General features: G+C 37.8%; 1 protein-coding gene across 2 annotated transcripts in view; it reads right to left on the reverse strand.

Annotated features, from left to right (window-relative positions):
• Nucleotides 1-3,778: 3,778 nt before the first annotated feature.
• Nucleotides 3,779-16,285, reverse strand: part of RSPO2 (R-spondin 2) — a 53,868-nt gene continuing 41,361 nt past the window's right edge. For both annotated transcript variants that reach the window (XM_053467429.1, XM_053467430.1), the window contains one exon: nucleotides 3,779-4,547. In XM_053467429.1, the coding sequence (XP_053323404.1) occupies nucleotides 4,432-4,547 (116 nt within the window). In that variant the 3' untranslated portion in view covers nucleotides 3,779-4,431. The remainder of the gene's footprint in view (nucleotides 4,548-16,285) is intronic.

Raw genomic sequence — 16,285 nt, forward strand, 5'->3', positions numbered from 1 at the left:
CCTTACTTACCAGAATGCAAAGTGACTACTGTAATTTTGGTTTGTTCCAATGAAGTGTAAAGTTAATGCTACAGCATCCAAAGACATTTTAGAAAATTGTATGCTTCCAGGTTTGTGGTACCACCTTGGAGAAGGCCTTTTTCTCTTCCAGCATAACCGTGCCTCCATGCACAGAGCAAGATCCATAAAGACACAGTTTGAAACGTTTCGTGTGTAGAAACTCAATGACCTGCACAGAGCTGAAAAATTAGCCCCATTGAAAACCTTTGGGATAAATTGGAACCATTTCCATGGTTTTGGACTAATAAAATGAAAGCTTTAGGAAACGATGCAATGCAATCCCCTCCCCGCATACCCCCGCATTTCAGACTGAGCAGCCCATTTTTTATGAAAAAACATATATAATACTTGGGAAGCCTGAAGCCACAATTTAGTGCGACTAATCCTTGAAATAAATATTATAGAGTAAATAACACAATACCTTATCTTTTCCACTAAATGATTTCAGGGCCTTGAATGTTTTGTTCCCTGAAGTCACTTCAAATTCAGGAGGGTGTTTTATCTCTGGATAAGTAAAAATGAAATAGTTCCTACTGTAAATTAAGGACACAGATAAGCAAACACACACACCAGGACAAGCTTTTCCACACCGACACCAAGACACACACCAGGACAGGCTCTGCCACACCGACATCCAAACACACACACCAGGACAGTTAAAGAAAGAAGAAATGGTTCAGCACTCAACTCCCAGGAAGCTGGGAGCTAGCAGGAAAAAGGGCAAAACAAAAACAGGAAGCATAACAAAAATAGCAACGTTTCGGCCAAACAGGGCCTTTTGAGCTTGACAAAGGCCCTGTTTGGCCGAAACGTTGCTTTTTTGTTTTGCTTTCTTTGAATAAAGTAACCTAAGGATTGGAAGCTGATTGGAGTGCTGGGGTTCTTTTCTGTGTTCAAACACACACCAGGACAGGCTCTGGCACACCAACACCCAAACACACACACACACACACACTAGGACAGGCTCTGCCACACTGACACCCGAACACACACATCAGGACAGGCTCTGCTACACTGACACCCAGACACACAAACCAGGACAGGCTCTGTCGCACCGACACCCAAACACACACACCAGGATAGGCTCTGTCACACCAACACCCATACACAAACACACACCAGGACATGCTCTGCCACACCGACACCCAAACACACACACAACAGGACAGGCTCTGCCACACTGACACCCAATCACAAACACCAGGGCAGGCTATGCCACACTGACACCCGCATCCAGAGGGTTTCCACGGACGGTTTCACTCAGCCTGCCTGTGGCATCTTTGCCCCCATAGCAGCCTGCCTGTGGCAACTTTGCCACCAAAACAGCCTGCCTGTGGCATCTTTGCCACCAAAACAGCCTACCTGTGGCAACTTTGCCACCAAAACAGCCTGCCTGTGGCAACTTTGCCACCAAAACAGCCTGCCTGTGGCATCTTTGCCACCAAAACAGCCTGCCTGTGGCATCTTTGCCCCCCCTACACATCCATGCTATCACACACACATATTCATTCACTCGTTCACAAATATTTATTCACTGATTCACAGATAATCATTCACTCATTCAGATATTCATTCATACATTGATACTCATTAATTCTCTCATTCAGATACTCATTTACATACACTCATTCACAAACATTAATTCACTCACTCCTTCACAGATACTCATTAATTCTCTCTTTCATTCAATCTCACATACTCCATACAGCCTCCCTCACCCCCTTACCTGGACTCATGATGTACGCGCCGCTCGCAGACTTCCGCGGATCTGTACAGGGGAAGCAGACGCACAGCAGGGTCATGTGGCGTACGTGACGTACGTCACATGGCTACGTTCCGTTGGATTCCTGCGTCCCCCTGGCCGTGGAAGGGACGCTGCGCGCGTCTGCCAGGTAAGTAGCGGGCCCGGTCGCGGTTGCTGCGGGCTTAAGGGGCAGGTGCCCGTTTTGCCCTGCGTTAAGGACGGCCGCATAGGCCCAGTCAGTCCGGTCCTGACGGGGCCTATTTTAAGGTAGGGGCCTGGAGCTGCAGCTCCATTAGTCCCTAAATCAATTCGGCCCGGCCGTGGCCCTGTCCCGGCCCACCGGGCAAATGCCCGGTGTGCCCGATGGCCAGTCCGGGCCTGACCAGAACCCTTGATAAGCTAACACTGGATTTGACTGCAAGTATACCATGTGGGCACAGGCAGCAGGAGATGAGCTTGGGCAAAGAGCTGAGGGGCAGGGAATGAGGCAAATGTATTTTGGGGAATCTGTATAACCCCATGTATTTGAACCACATGAAAAAGAACCACTGGAACATCCCTTTAAGACTCAACTGTCTCACACAGAAAAAAAAAACGTAATTGCTTAATGGAAGATATATATCTATCTATATGTAAGAGTAACAGTATGCAAATGCACTGGTTTCAAATGGAAGAGCTCAGCCTGTGATGAGAAGCAGCAAGCGGGAGTTGATTGGATGCGAAGGGATGGTCCCCATATCTCTGTGCTTTAACACAGAAAGAGTGAAAGGAAGGGGAATAAATGATCACCCTGTCCATTGTGTCCATGGTACCGCAGGCTTTATTATCTGGTAATCCAATCATCCCCACTCTGACAGATGGATACTAGATATTAGACTTGTACAATTGGATTCATACGAATTGCAAATTTACAGAATTTCGGTGGTACAAAGCGTGGTACAAAGCCACGAAAGGCCTGACCCCCCTATGGTCAAAAACTAAGCAAAAAGCTCAGAATTTTTGTCCGAAATGCGTGGGCACACATTCACTTACACTTTCATTCTTGTTCACTCTAAATGTTTCCCTACCTTCTCCGCATCTTCTTTTTCTTCGTCTTACATTTTATCTTCTTCCTTCTCTACAATCTGCTGTTTAATCTGCTATCATCATCTGCATCTCCACAGACATAACCCGGTGGGAACTTCTGCCAAAAAGGTGGCGCTTTCAGGGACATCCTCTCCCCATCATTTTTGGTGGAAGTTGCTGCAGGATTATGTCCACAAAGACGCAGCGGAAGATAGAAGATGGCAAAGAGAAGCTAAATGATAAAAGATGATGCATGAGAGAGGGCGAATGAGAATAAAAGTGTCACAGAGTGAGCAAGAGTGAATGTGATCACTGGGCAACAAATTTTGTTTCCAAATTAAAACCAAACCAAAGGTGCAGGGAACAAAATTTGTTGTTCTAAAACAAATGGGCCAAAAACCAACCAAAAAAGTTACCAAGCGCTTTTGGTTCATTTTGCACATGTCCACTGGATATGTCAGAAACCAGACAAGATAATATTCCTCAAGGCTCAACCTTTTTGGTCATGAATAGAAAAAAGGCATTTAATTATGTCTGCTATAACCAAGTAAATTTAAATGAATAAAACATTGAACGTGTACATTTCAGCAGCTGTTGCTAGTATTTAAGTAGCATTTTTAAATTTGTAATGAATTGTAAGGAGTTCTGTCTATTGTCTTTATTGCTTTATGCAGATTGTTTCAATTTCTCATCCATAAAATGTTATGTTAATGCAAATTAGCCTTGATCATCTTGCATTCAGATTTCAAATGGCCAGGTAACATGTTAAAAGAAAGTATTCCCAAGTTCCATTCTTGTACATGTTTTCTTTGAATGAAGATTGCATAAAGAAAGATTTGAGAGCTGACTAATGGGTACCAGAAAACATAACCAATTACAGAGAATAAGAGGGGAAAAAAAACACCTTGATACATAGTAAATAAGTTTATTATATGTAGCATCCCAGCACTATGTACAAATTATAACTGCTGTGTTATATGGAATATTAGACAGTATATTAGCTTTAACAGTTTATTATACAACTGTTTTAATAAGATGGGCGCCGAGAACAGACATCACCTAAACCATTTTACTATAAAATTCTGAACAATGTACAATGTAAAATCATAAAAATTAAAAAAGAAACCTGAAATTGTACTTCTATCTTTAAACTTAGTTTTTCTCCTTTACAGAAATATACACATAGTCCTCATTATGTAGTGTCTTGCAATGCTTGAAGCAGATCCATGCCAAGATACTGGCTTTATTTCTTAAATATCCATTACCGTTAGTGGAATTGAAGAAAGAAAAACAAAAAAATGAAAGAAAAACAAAAAATCTGACATCTACATCATTTCACTGATTCAACTCAGTGTTCCTCAGCCTTTTAAAGTTTCCAGATGAAAAAAAAATTATTATAAATAAAACAAATAAGCTTGTGTATATATTCACAAGTTATTTGCAACCAATACTGTTAAAGCAGCCATTCTGCAGTTCGTTTGTGTGCAAGAGCAAGTAGCAGCTTTTGTGCACTTAGCGGGAAAAAAGGGGGCGGGGACTAAAATGTAACAAATTGTCTCTTTTTACTGGCTGGTTCTGTCAGTAGATAGGAAGACAATATGCTGCTCCTGCGCTCTTTCAAGCAACTTCTTTTTCTTTTTCTTGTTCCTTTTGTCCTTTTTCTTCATGGATCGCTTTCCTGAAACACATCGTAAAATAGCAAATGTTAACGAAAAAGTGCAATATGAATATAAAAGCAAATCCAATATTTTCACATTACTCAAGGGCCATTCAGATAGGTTGCAAAATAAAAAAGTTGCCACTGTCCTTATTCACCAAAACTGATGGCTCTATCATATCCCTTTGTGTACGCGGACATAGACAAAGTCCACCATGTATTGTAAGTTCTCTTCTGATACTCCTACAATGCCCAGATAGAAAGTATGATGAAAGATCTATACATAAAAATGAGCATATGTACAGCAGGCGTTTTATGTACAATTATACACGATTCTAATTCACAATTGGGATTGCTCAACATTTTTTTCCATAGGGCACATAGTAGTCTAAAATTATCAAGAAATACATACATTTTACAGTTTTTATTTTTGTGGGTTTTTTTTTTTTATTTTTTTTTTACCAGAAGCAGAAATGGTATTGTCATCAAGACATGCGGAGTATAAATACAATTAAAAAAAATATTATTATAGGGCAACATGTGAAAATAAGGGAGCTAAAATTCATTAACTATTGTTCATCACGCTCCTCTTGTGAAAAAACAGAGTTCCACAAGGGGGCACTCTCTCATTCTTACATCTGTGTTCATATTGGCTCAAAACACACACACAAAAGATTTATATACTAGTTATGTTACCAAATTTTTGGGGAGACATGTACCTTCTTTATCTGATTCGTTCTCCATACAAGAATGCATTTATTAGTGATATATATATATATATATATATATATAGCAACGTATATGGCATGGGAGTAAGCAAGTGCAATAAACATTTTATCTACAACTAATTTGTCATTTTTATAATAAACTTGGTTGAACTGTTCATTCATTAGAAAAGATAAAGCCAGAAAGAAGAGGTGTGTCTACAGACAATGTACAAAAACACATGTGGGAGACAACTAAACACACCAAAAAATTCAACTTCTCCATTTGGTGCTAGCAGTGCAAGATGGAAAAAACTGGGAGAGGGACGTAATTTCATACATTTAAATTTAGTGAATAGACCCTTTTGTCTAGAATACTTAAGCTGCCGTTTGAGCTTGTTGACTTCACAATTCCTTGTGCAGGTCCAAAGCCAGTGAGCTCCAGCTGTAGACAGGTTTGGCTGGTGCTGTATAATGTATAGTTAAATCAGCGAGAATACTTCATAATGCATAATTCAGTGGGTGATAGGACTTTGGAGTGTCTGCTCAGCCCTTCTTGCTGCCTGGTGTTGGTCCTTCATAATGAATAGTAAAATGAGGGAGTAGAAACCAAAACTGCCAGCTATCTCTTAAACCCCAAAGTTATAAATGACTTAATTATCTAATGAGGTCATTGTCTCCTTACAAAAAGTTACATAGGGACACAAGCCAGCATTACAAGCCAACACCTGGGTATATCAGATTATGCCATAACACTTGGATAGAAATATTGTTTTCCCAAGACTGTGGGCAAAAGTTGAGTTATCTGCACCGATAAATTTCAGGTTTGTTTTTTTTTTTTTTTTTTTATTTTTTTTATTAAGGACCATTTAAATGAAATGTCATATTTTGATGTATTGATAGGAATATAAATAAGCAAAGCCCTTTCTAGCAAATAAGACCATTTTCAAACTTCATCTGGTGACCTGGAGGCCGCCATTGTTGTCAGTCGTGTGATATTTTGAGTGACTTCCCTACTCAAACACCACACTGAGACGATTCTTAATGGCAATGCTAATGAAGTCAGTTATCCCACAGACCTTCATAAGTCAGAGTTTCGTGCTGGGTAATTACCAAAGAGCTATTCTATTCATTACCACAGACAGTATGATAAGAATCAGTGTGTTTGTCTAGTAGATTTGGCTAAGATAACAGAGCTAGAACACACATACAAATGACTAATATGAACCATCTGAAAACATTTTGCACAAACTAGAACTATTTAAAAAAAAAAAAAAAAAAAAGTTAACGTTTCCAAAAAAAAAATAAAATAAAATCAAACTAGTAATAAAAATGGTGGGAGCAACCCATTAACTGGCAAGTGGATGATCCTATTTTCAGTGCCAAAAATTTCTAGATTTAAAGAAAAATAAATAAAAAAAAACAAACATTCTCGTTTCTTATAAAAAAAATACAGCAAAACATTTTCTTCCATACAGTTAGATCATATGAATATTTATGTAATATTCTTATTTACTTCTCATAATAAACACACATTCCTGAAAAAGATTTGAGAAAACATGTGTGTTCATAAAGAAATCTCCCTCCCAGCAAATCTTGAAAGCTGATCAATATTCTGCCTTTGTTATCTTATTCTGCGGTTTTCACTTTGGCGTACAAATTCATTTAACCTATCCAAAAATAAAGCGTCTAAAATGAACAATTATAGATATAGTATTTCATGTCGGTACATTAAAGACACTTATTCATGTAATTTTTTTGGTCATGTACTAAACAATAATACCTTGACATTTTTTGAGCAATTTGAAAATAAAGTAAATACAAACGAGAAGGATTTCTGGCGCCTATGAGATTTGATTTCGGAGTAAGAAATTAGATTAGGCTCCATTAGCGAGTTGTGTGCATTGAAGATGTTGCAAATAAGCATTTTTTTATAAAGCTTCCATAACATTCAGATATAGCTATGTTAAAAAAAAAAAAATAATAATAAATGTCAAATTCAGTGTGGAATGAGTTATGTAACTCACTGCCTCTACTACCCAACAAGCATCATGGAATAAAGCCTGCAATCCATTAGCATCAGTATAACAAGCCATATCCAATTTTAACATACGGTCCATCATGCACTTTAACACCCATATAAACAGCTGCTTTAAAAAAAAAAAAAAAAAAATACGTTACATGATCATGAACATAACCAATTCAGCAGCAACGCATGACATACTATACATGTACTGTGACATGTGGATTAGTAGAACATTAAAAAAAAAAAAATAAGATCTCATGCCAACATGGGGAAAGGAATGATGAAGGGGTTTTCCTGACACAAGAAATTCTCATTCTGATGCCTTCATGGACCGCAATGTTTCTGTACCGACGATAAAAGAAAGAATGAAAAGAATCTACAGAAAGATTTCATAATCGGTCTAAAGTATCAAGCCAAATTCCACTCTTCTGCCAGTATGTAATGCTTAACGCCGATTATTATTTTAGTCGTTGATCTAAAAATCAAGGGTGTGCAGCTGATTTATCATACATTATTCATTTACCAAGCTCTATATCGCATTAAATATGCATACAGTGTATGAAACCGTGTGTGAACCAGGTGTTACCAAGATCAAAACATAACATGAGGATTCCATTTATGCCCGACTGTATTCAATTGGCAACGTAACATATGTACTTTATTTATCGGAAAAAGTCCCAGAAGTCTACTGGTTAAGTCCCAGAAGATGGGGCTATACATAAATAAGGTGGAGCTAGCTGTGTGTGGGGAGGGGCAAACCCCATATAGTCGTATGTGGGCAGGAAGTGGGATGCAACCTGGGCGTGAACAAACCTGTGTTTAAAGAAAAGATGGCCTCTGAGGAGCAGCGCTTCACCCAGATACTCTGGGTCAATCCCAGAAGGCTCCCTGTTACGGCGCTGAGGGATGGGGAGAAGGCTCTAGAACGTTTTGACCAAGTTATCCAGAATAGTGTTTGTGTTATTGTACTTAATGATGAATCAACAAGTATGAATATAGCCTCTAACAGAAAATCAAAAAAATGTAATCTATTACTAAAATGGGAAACTTTATAGTTTATAGTTTTATTGTTGTAGCTATATACCTACAGTTTGTATTTTTAATTTCTCAATTCCATGTAATTTACTATCGACTACATACCCCGAGTAGGTTGAAGTCTCCGGCACAATGAAAACACACATATCAAATCAATTTTATGTCCTGAATTTAGCTCCCTTCTCTTTACAAATACTTTTTGAACGCTTCGGCGCTTAAGTAAAACAATCTGCTCTTATTATATACAGAGTTTTGGTTTCTAATAAATTACGTATTTTACTCTGGAAACTTTAGCACATGGGTTTATTTAGAGTACTGAGCTGTAGGATTGGGGAAAAAAAACGTGTCAACTCCACTTTAAGTATAATTGTATTTATTTTTTCTTTCTAGATGCCATTAAATAATCATAATCTAGTCCACTTACTGTTATTTTATGCCATATTTTATACATTTGGAAAAGACGCTAATGAAACCAAAAACTACAGCATACCAGAAAACATCAGAAATGCTTACGAGCTCGTATTAAAATCACCTCTAACCCCCCACTTTTCTCAAATTTAGCAAATCGGTGTTCAAAAGCAGTCATTTGTTTCCAAATATGCCCTAAATTCAGAGTAAATTATGTTTTGATTGCCATTTAAAATAATTTGGCGATATTTGCATTGATAAAATAATAGGAGTTTGCGCTTACATTTTGGATAAGTTCTCTCCCAGTTCCCAGTTCCACCAAGTCCATTTAGTTTTCACTGAAGACCCGCTAATCTAATTTCCATTAGCCTTTTCTAGAAATGATGCACTGTAGGAGTCGAGCCATTCCCTACTGCATGCAGATCAATCACCTTCATAAACTAGCCTGCTGTTAAAGCCCGCTGAAACATTTTGGATAGGTAACAAATCTTAAGTGCTTTGCTTAGGAAGCATTTATGGAGGCAAACAAAAAAAAATGGTTTTCATACAGCATCATGCCAACCTAACCCCGTAGCAGTTTCTGCGTCCTGCTCATGCTACCCGTATATCATTCGCGGTGCGAGCCAAAACACATTTAAACCTGAGTGCAAGGGAATTTGGAACAGTTTAAGTGATCTGTCTTGGTCATCTGATAATACGCATGTGTTACTTTGTGTCTGTGCACAAATAAAATCTGAAAAATCCATAAGAAAGAAAAAAAACACACCAGGTTAATGTGTTCTGATGCTTATCCTCTCCCTAAGAATTTCCAAGAACTGAATATATGCAAATCAAATCCCATCTTCCAAAAACTCCTCCACTTTCACTTCTGCTTTTCTCAACAGCAGCAATAAAATAATGATTATTAGAACAGAGAGGTCTGTAAAGTGGAAGATGGTCCTACGGGGAAGGGTTTGTGGTTTTACAATAGAGAAGTTTTACTCCTTTTGTGGATTTTAAGGATAAACCAAAAAATGCGTAGGATTGTGTTTGCATGAGGCCCTGGGACACCTTCACTGGTTTTGACTCCAATATGCACACCACCTATGGGAACTTCAAAAGTATAAATATAAAACACTTCAATATGAGCTTAAGCCGACCTTCTACAACATCCAGCAGACATGGGGCAAGAAGTCCAGGTACACAGAAAGGGAAGAAGTATTCCAGATGTAGCCACAAAACTATCTCTTTGTGCATTTTAAGTTGCTTTCGTTCTAACCACAAAAAGGTGAAACCTTAATTTTCAAAAATAACAGTGTTAACCACAAGAAAAATCAATGTTTAGAGTTTATTCACCAAGTTCACCCAACACATATAGAACAGTGCAAAGAATGAGCTTGCTATCATTCATGGAGCCTCTAGGAGTCTACAATCTTACAAATTGTGTGCATACGTAAATATTTTTTACAGTCTAGCCCTCAGTCTAGTTATCTTGTTACACATCAATAACATTTGATTTTGCTACAAACAAATTAGGACAATTAGTACTTAAATAGTTACCTTTTAGCACAAATTAGACATGGTCTACTAAAACGAAGACTGATTTTTTAGACCACATGCCAGAACTCTTGAATCTAAAAGGTCCTACAAGGTTACGACCTTTTCTTGAACTTCTCAAGACAAGTTCTCAAATATGACATATTATAGGCTATTGGTCACATTTGATTTCAACTTCTCCAAACTTGCAACAGGATATGCTCTTGTCTAAATGACATCCAGCAGAGACAGACCCCAAGGGACATCTGAAGAAAAAGACCAGTTTTGTGCTTCTATTAGCACATGAGCCTGTCAAAGGATCACTTAAGAAAAAACATCTGCAGTCCTACTCTGAAAAAGCTAAATTTTGACAAATTAACCTTTTTGAACTGACCAGTCAGAACATGTTAACGACAACAAACAAGGTCTATAAAGCATCCAACAGTTACGAGTTTTATTAAGCTTTGAGCGCCACCATACAGACCATCCAGTTTAAGCGCACGGAGGAAATAAAGTCTAAAAACTTTAAAGAAAAAAAATTCTGTAATTGAAGTTGATATATTTTTTGGGCCAAAAAAAAAGTGTGAAGTTACATAACATTATTTTTTTCCATAAAATCCAAACCATTAAATGAATCTGCTATTGTAGCTAATGAATGTCACAATACATAGTGGATGGTTGGCGCACATGGGAAGGTTAAAAAATATAAAAAAAATAAAAAAAAATCATCCATGTCTGCAAGCATAACAACAGTTTTTCCCTTCTGGCACACTGGCTTTTGAGGACTACAATTTTCACCACATTATTCTGGCTGAGAGCGATGGGAGCTGAAGTAAACATGCTCATAAAAGTCAATTTCCTTGTTTTGAAACAAAAAGTAATATTTGTTTTTATTTTATTTTTTAAGCTTTTATTTAGGGAAGATGTTTTTTTGAGGGAGTGGGCAGGAGTACTTGTCTAGCAGGAATTATCTCACAATAAATCAGCTGGCATTCTGCTCTCTACATCATCCATCATATCAAGCCGCTCACCAAACCCTGTCGTCTTTACCAGCAAAGCATCTCTTCAATTCATACTGTCTGCACACAAGTGACTACTAAAACAGCAAGAAATTCACCACTGATACGCGTTTCACCAATGGCACAGTTGGCTTTGTCATGATAGCAAACGTTCATGGGATGAACCAACATTTAAAGGTCCCTAAGTTACTGTTTATTGGTTCCATCAAAGGGGTTCCACTTGGGGTGATCATTTATCCTTCTAATTAGTTCCCCGCTTGTTCATGCATCCCGCTTTCACCCTCTTCCAACAATCATAGGAGGCGGGGATCGGATGTTTTCTTAAAATAAAATGTAAACCGTAACATAAACGAAAAAGAATATCCTAGTGAATGTGATCTCCGAATGACATCATCAGTTACCATACTTGGTACCCTCCAACCTTATTAGCGTTCATCAAAAAATCTTATCATGAAGAACTAAACACACTCATATCCTGTCCGTTCAATTCAGAACTACAGGTCTACTTTATGGTGTGTCGCTAGAGAAGGGGGTCCAAATTTAGGATGGGCCAGTGTTTCTCTAAGATGGCCTTCACTACAGGCCAAGCCTCATCATACATGCCAACACATACATAATATTATATTATCATCCTTCCCCCGCAGATATGACTCTTAATAGGGCGTCAGCTTGCAGGTCTCATCGGTAGGCTTTTTTAAACCATTTATTAGGATAGCCCTTAAATAGTGGTAAGAGGGGGTCTACGGAAGATAAGTGATTTTACGCAGCAAGAGTGAAAAAAGGCACAAAAATCTTTTAATAAATGCAAAAAAAGAACATTTCTCCTTTTTGTATTAAGATAGCCCCTTCTTGATGCAATGTTTTTGCTTTTATGATGAAATTCTGCAAGCACGAGCAATTCCAACATAACCAATGGTATTGTTCATCTGGAACGCCCTTTTTGAGTGAATTGGGATGCAATCTTGCCATATGTTGTTTTTAATACATCAGCACTAGATTGTATAATCTTTAAATCCAGGAACACCAACTCATTCTGATCTATCACTGATGTTAATCCTACTCCAAAATTCTTTGAATTGAGACAAATTACAATTTCTTGGAATTGTTCCTGAGAGCCAATCCAGAGCCGGTACCCAGCACTGAACAAAAACAAGAAGATGCGAGACACAGAAGTGGTCGGCAGAGAAGGTAGGGAGACATTCAGAGAGCGGGAGTGAAAGTGCCCACTAATTCGGTACCGTTTGCTTCCTTTTCTGTGAAATTACATTAAGTTTACAATTCAGAGGAATCTGGATGCACAAGACCAATAAATATACTATATAGTCACCATGGGAATTGTCAGTCACACTGGGTGTAGTTGTAGGCAAAAAACTTTAAGGCCCAATCAGCTTGGCCAACAAGTTCTGCTGTGACCAGTGATATGAATGAGTGCTGGGAGAGCTGGGCATGGAGGGGGATGAAGATTATGGACATTAAGGGAGATGTAGGCATGGGATGGAACCGAGATTGTATGGTTAAAGGAGAATCAGGAATGGGAGAGAACAGAGATGATCTTTAAGAAGAGTAATTCTCCCACATTTCCCACGTTTTCATAAGCTCCCAAAAACTCCCCCCCAAGAAGCGCACTCACCGTTTCACCTCTGCCTCAACTACCAACTAGATTGCAGGAACAGGGACCTTTTCTCTTTTTACCTTTTTATTTTTTATGGCTTGTTGTGATTTTAAAATGTTCTGTTGTAACAGTGCTATGAAATCCGCTGGCGCTATATAAATAAATAAAACGATAGGGTTGGAAGGAGTTGTAGATGATCAAGAAGAGGGAAAAGGGAAAAAAATGGAGGAGAGAGAAACAATGAGGAGAAAGATTCTTGGGCACATCATTTAACATATGCTATTATAGATAGACATGTTTCCCTCAATACACAACCAACTATGAGCAGTCATCTTCTGACCACAATCACATTACTTGTGGCAGCTCAACCATTGTATCCTGAAGGAGGAAGTGAAAATGTTCCCCATAGGAGCCCATACTGTTCCAGATGCATTTCAAGTATGCACCTTTACCGTCAGTATTAGTTACCAAAAATGTCACAATGAAAAAAATATTAGGCGTAGGAAGAAATGAGTAGTTTTTTTTCTTTTTTATGTATGTAGACTAAATTACATATTTTAATTCAGGGGTTACATAACCCCTCATTTACATGTATACTGTGCTATGAGTGTAGTTGGTTTTTTATTCTATTAAAGGCAAATAATGCCACACAATGTTGTAATTAACTTTAACCTTACTTTTACAGAGGTTATGGATACAGGATTATGTTTGTATTTATAAATATATTATAGCTAAATTCACATTGCAAGAGATATTATCCCAAAATATCAATATTTTACTTCGAGGATTACACAATCTCTTTGTGTAGATTAACCCTTTTGATTAACACATTTTATTTTTTTCTAGCCTTGAATCAGCTGCGCCTGTGCTTGTAAAGGCCCCCCCCATGTAATTATTTGTTTTCGCATTAAATCCAAATCAGTTTTACTTCTGGGATAATATCTTGAGTCGCTCATTGGCTCTAACTATAGTCTAGTACAGGGGTGTCCAACCTGCGGCCCTCCAGCTGCTGCAGGACTACATCTCCCATAATGCTCCAGCTGGAGGGCCGCAGGTTGGATGGCCCTGGTCTAGTAAAACACATCTAATAAGTCTAAACTCTCAGTGAAGTACAGAGGTATGACAACTGACTCAACAACACAAACAGCAACTTGGCCAGAAGTCAAGATACTGTGGAGCGTCAGAGTCTCCCGTTCAACACTATCAAGATTCTACAACAGAATAAATCCTAGTTGAGTTTGTCAGTGGGTTTGATTTATTCAAAATCTATCGCACTTTTTGCATTGGAGCATTTTTTTTATTTATTTTTATTTTTTTAAACTTGACCAAATAGAAATTGGAATGGAAAGAGTTAGAACGCAAGTTAACTTGAAATGTGGGAATTGCATTAGTGCTGTTCCATTACGGCTGAATCGGCCTCAATAACTAAACTGCCAAACAAATTCAGCAGCACCTTTTCCGAATAGAGGCGTTTTTAATCAAATGCTTCATGACAAAGTAGCATATAGTAAAAAATCTTACTGTTGCTTTGTTTTTATAGTGGATTTTTTTTTTTTTTTTTTTTATTACAAAATGCGGTATAAAACACCATAAATACGACAGCAAAAACGTATTAAACAGTTCTTCCCAAAAAAATTCCATCTAGAAACCAAGTAATCCAGAATAGAATACTAGAATACTATGAGCATTCAAGGACAAGATTCAGTTTTGGTCTACATAGAAAATATTTTTTCTGTGTTCAGCATTCACATTAATCATCTTGAACAGGACTCGAGGAATTATATTCTTATGCCAAGTACTAGTACGGCTGTAGGAAATTCAAATAAGTGGGCTACGATATACCGTGTCTAATTAGTTTTTATATATTTTGCGCACCACATTACTGTTTAATTCTTAGAAAAGTAGTTAGCAGTCAATAAACATGTTATTTCACTTTGGCAGACGTGATCTGGAGCATAGACTAATTAGCTGGCTAACATACGGCATTTCCGTGATTTAACTGAGATTATGTCACTCGAAAAACACAGAAGAGGAAAATACATCAAGCCGTAGGAGGTTTAGACAACAATTTATTTCTCCACCTGTGTTTTCAAGTTGCCATTTTAAAAAATACTCCCCACACAGTTCAAGTCAAAAGGTCACCTATATGCCACTGTATGGAGGTCTGCAACCGTTCAAAGTAGAAAGCCAAACACACAAAACAAATAGAAACTACAGTGGAGAGGTCATGAGTCTACCTAGCAATTCTGATTCACACAGCAACCTGCGTCCACCATGGGGCTATGCAATGAAAGAGGTGCTTCGACATTTGAAAGCAAGCCATTTTTTACTTTTAAGGTCTGATTTTGATGGCTCCGCCATCCCCATTACTCAAGACATATCCCTTACGAAAAAATTACTGCAGTTTTTCTGAAGTAATACTGCAGTTTTTTTGGACATGAAAAAACTGCAATACTGCACTTTTACTTCACTGTACTGCAGTTTTACTGCACATTTACCGCACTTTTTTTTTATATTGCAAACCTACAGTTGTACTTCAATGTACTGCAGCTTTATTGCATTTGTACTTCTGTACAAAAACAACTGCAGTAAAAGTGCAGTACAGTGAAGCACAAATGCAGTAAATGTGCAGTATTGCAGTTTTTTCATGTCCAAAAAACTGCAGTATTACTTCAGAAAAACTGCAGTAATTTTTTCGTAAGGGATAACCAGGGTAGTTCATTAAACATTTCCTCCATTAACCACGATCCCTCAAAAGACACACCATTAGGATCTTGCCATCAGCCCATGTAGTCTTATTATTCCTGAAGCTAGATAGTTTCTGTATAAACCTATTGCCAACCAAAAACCAGCAATTTAACATGCAATGTGGCATCAAGATGGTGTCTCTCATATAAATTATATAAAAAATAAATAAATAAATAAAACAAAAACAAAAAAATAACCTGCATTGATTTAATATTGAAATTTAAGTGGAAAGCAAAAAGGATATTCAAAAAGCAACGACTAGTTAACTACCATGAGTTGCCTTTTAACACAACTTACCACTAACTCAAAAGAGACGGAATGTGCAAAATAAATAAAATAATGTTAATGGATGTTAATTCTGAGAATCTGAATGACTAGTAATTGCGATACAATCACATAACAAACGTCTCAGTGAAACATTAAGATTTATGAAGGAGCCCATGGGTCAACAGAAATTATTTGGGGTCCTCATCATGATGGAGCCATTCTCCAGACATAAATAACACTGCTTTTAATTGGTTAAAATAATAATGACAACTGTATCTTGACTCTTTTCAGCATGTATGGAGTTTTAGTATACATTTGGCATCTGATACAACCAAGTTCACATCCATACAGCACAGTTCTTCAAATCCCTGTCATGGCTTTGCAGAAAATCCTTCCGATTCAAAGTTTCAGCACTTCGGCCAAAC

Source organism: Spea bombifrons, chromosome 5 (assembly GCF_027358695.1).
Source record: "Spea bombifrons isolate aSpeBom1 chromosome 5, aSpeBom1.2.pri, whole genome shotgun sequence".
Classification (NCBI taxonomy): Eukaryota; Metazoa; Chordata; class Amphibia; order Anura; family Pelobatidae; genus Spea; species Spea bombifrons.